The sequence below is a fragment of the Ptychodera flava genome, chromosome 10, assembly GCF_041260155.1.
Source record: "Ptychodera flava strain L36383 chromosome 10, AS_Pfla_20210202, whole genome shotgun sequence".
Taxonomy (NCBI): Eukaryota; Metazoa; Hemichordata; class Enteropneusta; family Ptychoderidae; genus Ptychodera; species Ptychodera flava.
The window spans coordinates 11,515,906-11,524,651 of NC_091937.1; the positions used below are offsets into that span (position 1 = coordinate 11,515,906).

The 8,746-nt window shown below is 43.0% G+C and overlaps 1 protein-coding gene across 1 annotated transcript; it reads right to left on the reverse strand.

The window, feature by feature from the left end:
* Positions 1-672: 672 nt before the first annotated feature.
* LOC139141991 (tubulin alpha-1A chain-like) lies at positions 673-4,625 on the reverse strand. Its single transcript, XM_070711775.1, has 4 exons — positions 4,486-4,625; positions 3,748-3,970; positions 3,342-3,490; positions 673-1,953 (listed from the first exon to the last, which is right to left on the reverse strand). The coding sequence occupies exons 1-4, from the start codon at positions 4,486-4,488 to the stop codon at positions 973-975; spliced, it is 1,356 nt and encodes a 451-aa protein (XP_070567876.1). The 5' UTR covers positions 4,489-4,625; the 3' UTR covers positions 673-972.
* Between the last annotated feature and the right edge of the window lie 4,121 nt (positions 4,626-8,746).

Genomic DNA, 8,746 nt, shown 5'->3' on the forward strand with positions numbered 1-8,746 from the left:
CGAACGTCGCGCGCTCCATAGGATTCAATGGTAACTCGTCGATGACGTCGCGGGCCGCATAGTCATCATTGGACTGAAAGTGAACCGGAACTATTTTCAACTTGACAACTTTTTGATGTAAAAATGTCGAAATTTCATGTTTTGCACAGGAAATCCGGTTTTGGAAAATTTTGCAGAAAAAATTGATAAACCGCATAACAGTAGTTTAAATATATCATTGCGCCATTCGATGATGAAAATCGTTCCATTTTTAACGGATTTTCTTCTAAGATGGAATAAAAGCATTGGATTATCATTTGCCAATAAATTTAAATTTTCGAGTGAAAACTGTGTAAGAGAGCATGTAATAAAAATATTATAGCCCAACATGGGACTATGTACCCTCGGGGCAGGAGACAATTTGCCCTCCTTACGTCGGGCAAATGGTCACCTGCCCTCGGGCACATAGTCCCATGTTTGGGCTATCATATTTCATATGGTATACATGCGCAGATGACATCGGCCGTCAAAATGGTAACGCCCTTTAACAAGGACCGTTACAAAGTTGACTAGGCAAGATTGCTATCATCATTATTCGAAAGTAAAATTATTTTATTGCCATATTACTCAACAAAGTAGGCATAGAAAAGTCGCAGTTTATCATACCATGCTAACAAATCGGTTTTACAGCAATTGTGAGAAAAAAATATTTTATTTGAGAAAAAACAAGCTTAGGTACAGTGTGGAGAGGAGTAGGTTAGTGTAGACGCCGCCATGGAAACACGATTCTAATTCTATCCGTTCACTTACATCGATCAATGTCACTAATTTTATCTTACATTTTCACAGGAAAATCATGACCAATTTGAGTTTGAAGTTCAAAAAGGAAAAGTCTTTCTCAAGGTGTACTCTATATTGTTGTCACACGTATCAAGGTAGATTTAACTCTCGCAAATAATCGCTCTTTTTTCACTTTTCTCTTTTGTTTCGAGTCTAATACTCCTCTCCCTCTTCTTCGCCTTCACCCTCGACGGAGTCGACACCGACTTCTTCGTAGTCCTTCTCCAGAGCTGCCAAATCTTCACGGGCCTCGGAGAATTCACCTTCCTCCATACCCTCACCCACGTACCAGTGGACGAAAGCACGCTTGGCGTACATCAAGTCGAACTTGTGGTCAAGACGAGCCCAGGCCTCGGCGATGGCTGTGGTGTTGCTCAACATGCAGACGGCACGCTGTACCTTGGCCAAGTCACCACCTGGTACAACGGTTGGTGGTTGGTAGTTGATACCCACTTTGAAACCAGTTGGACACCAGTCGACGAACTGGATGGTACGTTTGGTCTTGATGGTGGCGATGGCTGCATTGACGTCTTTTGGTACAACATCACCACGGTACAACATACAGCAGGCCATGTACTTGCCGTGACGTGGGTCGCATTTTACCATCTGGTTGGCTGGCTCGAAGCAAGCATTGGTGATTTCGGCAACGGTGAGTTGTTCATGATAGGCCTTCTCGGCAGAGATGACTGGTGCATAGGTAGCCAGTGGGAAGTGGATACGTGGGTAAGGCACCAAGTTGGTCTGGAACTCTGTCAAGTCGACGTTGAGGGCGCCATCAAAACGCAAGGACGCAGTGATGGAGGATACAATCTGAGCAATGAGACGGTTCAAGTTGGTGTAGGTTGGACGCTCGATGTCAAGATTACGACGACAGATATCGTAGATGGCTTCGTTGTCAACCATGAAAGCACAGTCAGAGTGCTCCAAGGTGGTATGTGTGGTCAAGATGGAGTTGTAGGGTTCAACCACTGCAGTGGAGACCTGTGGAGCTGGGTAGACGGCAAACTCCAGCTTGGATTTCTTACCGTAGTCAACAGACAGACGTTCCATCAACAGGGAAGAGAATCCAGAGCCGGTACCACCACCGAAGCTGTGGAAGATCAGGAAACCTTGGAGACCGGTACATTGGTCAGCCTGGAGAGAGAGAGAGAGAGAGAGAGAGAGAGAGAGAGAGAGAGAGAGAGAGGGAGAGAGAGATTTTAGGGATTTACTTCGGCAATGAGAGTCATAGACAAAATATTTCTGTTTTAACCAACATTTATATTCAGTGTTCTTGCATTCTCTATTAATATAAAGAAATTTGCTTGCTCTACAATAATGGCGTGAAACTAATTTTTTGTAGTCAGTGGCCAATAAGTGACGTTTCTACCGACACTTAGTCAAAGTACGCCCGATCAGGCAATAAGCAAACTTTGATCTTTTTCAGTGTATAACGGAAGTATTTGGTCACCATTTCAACACCTTACATGACCCCGTCACGTCGAGGGGTTTCACAAGAGTATAGGGAACCATTTAGCAATCGCATGTTGTGGTGAAACTAGAGGGCAATCGAACACTCTCATAAGATTTTACAATGTGTCCACTGGCACTGCATTGCAGTCTCTCCACCACGGCTGCCGCATGAAAAGAAGATTTTTGGCTTTTTTTTAAAATTTGCATTAATTTTTGATCAATCGATTGAATTCACGCCAACAAGGTAGATGCAAATTGCATTTGGTGCGTCAATCATTTAATTCATTTCATATGCAATGTATTATCCTACCGGTAGTATATACCAGGCCAGGTTTATGTCACAGTAATATACATTGACGCAAAGACTAGAAATATAGACCCTGAAACCAGGGCCGTAGCCTGCTGGGCCCCCCTCCCGAATTTTCCTCACTGCACACTACAAATGCAAATTAATGTAAATTACTAAAAGCCTAACTAAACTTGGTTATGTCCCCCTTGGCAATTTGATAAGGGCACGACCCTGGAAGCACTATGGTGTACGCTAGAAATCTAAACCGAATCCCTTTTCGGCACAGTAAATCCATTGGTCTAAACAGTGACACCATTAAGCAATCAAGATACGTTGGTATAACGGAATACATAATCACCACTTGTTCTTTATGGATTACATATTAGGTTTACGGGTTCAAAAGTGTGTTCTTTATCAGGAAAAATGTTACTCGTCATTGGTTAATCACATTGCGTCGACAAGCAGGGAACTGATAGACTTAAAATGTGCTTCATTCGCGCCGATCGAGTATTCACAGAGGAAGTTGAAGTTATTAAAATATTAGCAAAATTAAATGTAAAGTGTTGTGCTATAGTCTGTTGGTTGTTCTCCTTTCGATAAGGGAACCAGACGATGTACTTTGCAACAAAGACAAAGACGTATGCGGGGCTTTTGTTTGCTAAGGGGTCAAAGTATTTCATTAAATTACCCAGCCGATCAATATTAAAGGCTATTGACTGAGATTGCAAAACGTGCCTTTGCGTCGATGAAGACACTTTAAGCTAAGTAGAAATTAACTCACCAGTTTTCGTACTCTGTCCAGGACCAGGTCGATGATTTCCTTACCAATGGTGTAGTGACCACGGGCATAGTTGTTGGCGGCGTCTTCCTTGCCGGTGATCAGCTGCTCAGGGTGGAAAAGCTGACGGTATGTGCCGGTGCGGACCTCATCTGAAATTTAATCACGCTGTTATTGGATTTGAAACGCCCGGGCAGCTTTGTGTTGTTGCAAGGTGCAGTTTTGCACCTGGAAAGTTGATAGATTCATTAAAATTTTACGAATTTCCCTGTGCCACTCCCAAGTGAGCTTAATGGCACATTATGATTTGTAGATCGACTTCCTCTCATAATTCCAAACACTTCCCGACCAGCAATCTACAGGCCGAAAAACGGAAATCACATCCCGATTTCATTTTGTGATTACTCACCGACTACCGTGGGCTCCAAGTCGACGAAGACGGCACGGGGGACGTGCTTGCCGGCACCGGTCTCGCTGAAGAAGGTGTTGAAGGAGTCGTCACCACCACCGATGGTCTTGTCACTTGGCATCTGACCATCAGGCTGGATGCCGTGCTCCAGACAGTACAACTCCCAGCAGGCATTACCGATCTGGACACCGGCTTGACCAACGTGGATGGAGATACACTCACGCTAGAGGAGGAAACGTATGGATAGGGTCTTAAGTGATCGTCCAACTGCCGTCGTTTTCTTTAATAGGTTGCAATGCTACAGATACATCAGGGTTAACATTGCACACTCATACTGGCAATATGGTGACAAGTACGCCTATTGCAACACACTGACTGACGTCTATTGCACCTGTTCAACAATGTCATACCTCGCGTCTGGGCTATGAAACGACCCGACAACTATGGCTGCTTGAGCTGTAACTGAAACGAAACCCACCCCCAAACATCTTCGAGTCGCCTGAAAATAGATTTATCATGTTTCTATCCTTCTTTTCGTTCCCCTCAATTAGGCTACAGATGAAGATCTTTCATGCCTTTCCATGATCAGACATAGTTTTGCAGTGCAGCGGAACCCGACAGGTGGTCAGTTAATACATAAATCAAAATCTCTTTCATGAAAATCTTCAAAGAAATAATTTTTAGGCGTCATTTAAAATCTAAAGAAGCGTTCAAATTTAGAAGCAGAAATTCACTTACCATATTTACAGGTTAAGTTTTTCTGTAAGTGATAAAAGGTGGTTGTAAAACGGCGGATTTCTCACGGATTCACTCACGATGTCCCTTACGATACAGGATTGTGAGTCGAAGTTTGAACAGAGCATAAACCACTCTAGACTTTATATGGGTTGCCAGGATGGCCGTAACCATGGTTGCACCAATCAGCAATCGCCTTTTCAGAACGAGACTTCATCCCATTGGAGCCAATCATCACGTGATAACCATGATTTAAAAGGCCGTGGGTTCATATTTTCGTGTCTGGCTGCAATTGTGTTCCAGGTCATTGAGGTCGGGTGTGTTAAAGCCATATCGAGTTTTAATCGGCCTATGATATAGTTGCAAAGATTTTGACAGTTAGCCGTATCGCATGTAGTAAACTCCCATTATGAGTTTGCAAACGCACAACGAAACTAAAATTTTCTATTTGGTCCGCTTTAGTTGAGAAGCTATAGCAAGAAACCACACACGCAGTGCCATAAAACACCGCTTGTTGAAACCGTCAACGAGTGTTTGTAATGGCGGCTAGTCATTTGGAAGTAAGCAGTTATCAGGTTCTGAAATCTACAATGTAATACATGTTACACTTTGACGCGTTAACAGTGATGAGTAACACGATAAACTGAAATGCGTTCTGCCATGTTCCCAACCACATGACTGAATTCCTGGTGAATGAGTAATACGATATTGTATTTTGCATCACATAAAAGATCACAACTTAATGGTACGGTCGTTCCTAATTATTTGGAAAACTCGCTCTTTAAAGTTGTCTTTCGAGGCTTTATTACCTACTGAGTCTCTTACCCTGTCGCGATCAGGGAACAATGCAACAATTTTGATTGACTTTACTGGAATATAGTTGGATCAATAAACGTGATATAAACATAGATAAATCGGTACGGTAGGAGGACCCGTGTTTTTGAAACTTGAAATTCAGATTGATAGGTCACACGGTTGAGTCTGAAAATGACGAATGCTGTCCGATTCAGCATTTCTAGTGTTTCACATCGTGACTACCATATCAGATGACTTCTTTCAGATAACTTGCGTTTTCAAAAAGAATACATTGGTTTTAAGTTGTCAAGTGTTTGATGTTTCTATGGGGACGAACGCGCAAGGAAAACAACACCATTCTGAATGATCGTATATATCCCACAGGAGCTCACGGTAAATATCCAGGTGTTTGTGAGGCGACCCTGGGCGTTCATGAAAGGTCGGCCTCGCCACTGACGTGCCGTCATGCGAAACTAACAGACCTTTTCTGTAAGTGTTCCAACATGCGCAGTGCAGGTGGAAAGAAGCATGTCGGCACAGCAATTATTAGGTCACAGTTCACACGGAGCTCTGGGCTTGGGAGTTGCGTTTGATGTATTGTAGTACCAGCAGCCCTGACCAGCAGCGTGTACCGTCACCTCAGGTGAATGGATTCTCAAGGCCAAAAGATGTGCAACATTAGTACGGATATTATTACATACCCAATATCGCCTGTTCCTGTGTCGTATCAGCATGAGTGTCATTTGTGCTGCGTCAGACACGAGACGAAGTCGAGTGTCTGACGCAGCACAAATGACACGAATGCTGATACGACACAAGGAACAGGCGATATTGGGTAATAACCGATTTATCATATAGGCCTACCCATGCCCATAATTTTAGGGAATTTTTACTAATAGAACGAAAAACCTTAAATTTTGAGGCTTTACTTTATTACGCCTTGCGCATAAATATCAGAATGTTTATGTGAACAGGCTTCATTCATAAAGTATACGACGAAGATGTCAACATCACGCGCGACATCGCTGCAAGTCGTCCATATCTCAATGAAACCATAGGGGATAGCCTATATGTCCGTCCCCAGGGGTGGGTAGGTGTTTTGTTGTATTGCTAATAAAGGTTTATTCTACCAAACTTTGGTGTTTTGGTCTTGCACTGCCCTTGACAATCTTGCGTAAACGTTTTATCAGCATGCTGCATCTATTATCTGACCAGTTTGATTGCCTAATTCGCCAAAGCAAGCAAGGTAGTAATTTAGTCTATTATCTGATGAGTTTGAGTGCCTAATTTGCCAAAGTAAGCAAGGATAAATTACTAATCTGTGGACGCTGTCACCAGATTATCACCGGATTAACTTTGACAAAGTCAACAACGAACGTACCAGCAAGGTACCTTGCTTACTTTGGCAAATTAGGCACTTACTACCTTGCTTCCTTTGGCGAATTAGGCAATCAAACTGGTCAGATAATAGATGCAGCATGCTGATAAAACGTTTAGGCCTACGCAAGATTGTCAAGGTCAGTGCAAGACCAAAACACCAAAGTTTTGTAGAATAAACCTTTATTAGCAATACAACAAAACACCTACCCACCCCTTGGGACGGACTCGACACATAGGCTATCCCCTATGATGAAACCCAAGAAGAAAGACACCGGGATACAAAATCGTCATACCGAAGGAACATTTTAAGGTGCAATATGCTATTACAACTGTATCCGATCAAAAACTGCTCAACTTTAAATCTATCCTGATTTTCGATCGTCGTACGGCACGGAGCTCGCGCGGAGAGGGGACGCCATTTTGTTAGTTAACCTTTAGATTGCCGTTTCAACAGTCGTCGCGCGCGCGACACATCGCTGTCACGCCACGCGCTCACTACCATATCACTACCTGTTTCGCAGGAGACCGTGCACATGTGCAGTGCCGGCGCCGTGCGAACGGCAGAATGTTTGCTAGAACTTGACCAAAAAAATACCATGGGAAAACATTTCTAGACTAAACGTGATATTTCCGTATTTTGGAACCAGAAATACCCGTGTTCCTCGAGCCCTTCAAGTTTTTACGTCGGCGACATCGCATCGCAGGCAGGGAGCGGCAGCCATTTTGTTGTTTACGTTGTTTACCAACGAACTGCTAATGTAGTTCGGGAAAACTCTAAAACTGATGACGTTCATCGTGCATATCTCGACGTTTACCGTGAAATATCAAGGCTGATATTTTACGGTGAACGTCACTAGGATGTAGCAATATGGGCATGGGTATATGATAATAGTACGAATATCATTACTTAAAGTTGGAGAAAAACCAACGTTGCGACGTCTAAAATGTACATTTTCCGGACTATTCTTCTCCAACCAATTGCACTCACTAGAAAGGACCCCCTCAGACAGACGCCCTCACCCCCATTCTTCATGTCAATTCCATCGCGAGGACGATTTTGATACGCATCTTAATCGCTCTTTTTGTGACAGTCTACGTGTACATGCTTTATCATCCCTGTACTTCATCAGACCCTCTATCTACAAACCGCTCAATGTGCCAGTAAAGTTCATCGCCTAGACATAACCCCATTCAGGGGGGACCATATATCGACGCTAGCGATGTACTGGCGAGTCAGGACATGCCCCGGCGCAGCCAGATCGTTTGTACCTCGTTTGAACTGAATTGACTTTGTGTTACCGATATGGGTTGATTACTCCATTAACTCTGCTCAGCGGCAAGGAAATATCATACTTGTGGCCAGACTGACCGGCATAAAAAATTGACAAACAGCCAATCCTAGTCATTGTCCATCTCCGATAGTATTGTACAACGTTTGATTGGTACCTCACCTACACTGAGCCACCGACTTCAGTACGCCTGTCCTAGATTCAGAGATTATTTGTACAGATTGAGACAAACATATCAACCTTTCATCAAAAACTCATTCGGCGTTCAGTGTACGCATGTGTCACAGGGGCAACCTATAGAGCATTTGATGAACTCATCACCGCTGTACGAGTCCTCAAGTAGAGTGTTACTGTGCAATAGGTTCCATCGATGCATATCACAGTTCAATCATATATCTATTCACGAGACAAGGTACGCAATATGACATAATGAACAAAACTGTAGAGTAATCTTGAAGTTACATAGTTACATAAGAGAGAGAGAGAGAGAGAGAGAGAGAGAGAGAGAGAGAGAGAGAGAAACAGACAGACAGACAGACAGACAGACAGACATCGAAAAATTACACAGAAATATACCGAAACTGAAAAGTTTAAACTTTTACTCAATCTCAAGAAGGACATTTTTAAAACATTCTCTCTCAAAATCAAATACTAGCATTATGTGTCCACCGTGCAAATTTGGTACTCGAGAAACAAAATACTAAAATTTGCCGACCGACGTTTGATTTTCAAAATGGCTATCATACCTGTGTTGACTCGATAGGGGAAATAAAATTTTCAATTTTCATTTAAAAACAAGA

Bases quoted from the DNA above. Each gene is read 5' to 3' on its own strand.
- LOC139141991 (XM_070711775.1), bottom strand. The intron at 3,491-3,747 runs GTGAGTAATCAC...ATTAAATTTCAG, and splicing joins CTTGGAGCCCACGGTAGTCG to ATGAGGTCCGCACCGGCACA. The intron at 1,954-3,341 runs GTGAGTTAATTT...CTCTCTCTCCAG, and splicing joins TGGACAGAGTACGAAAACTG to GCTGACCAATGTACCGGTCT.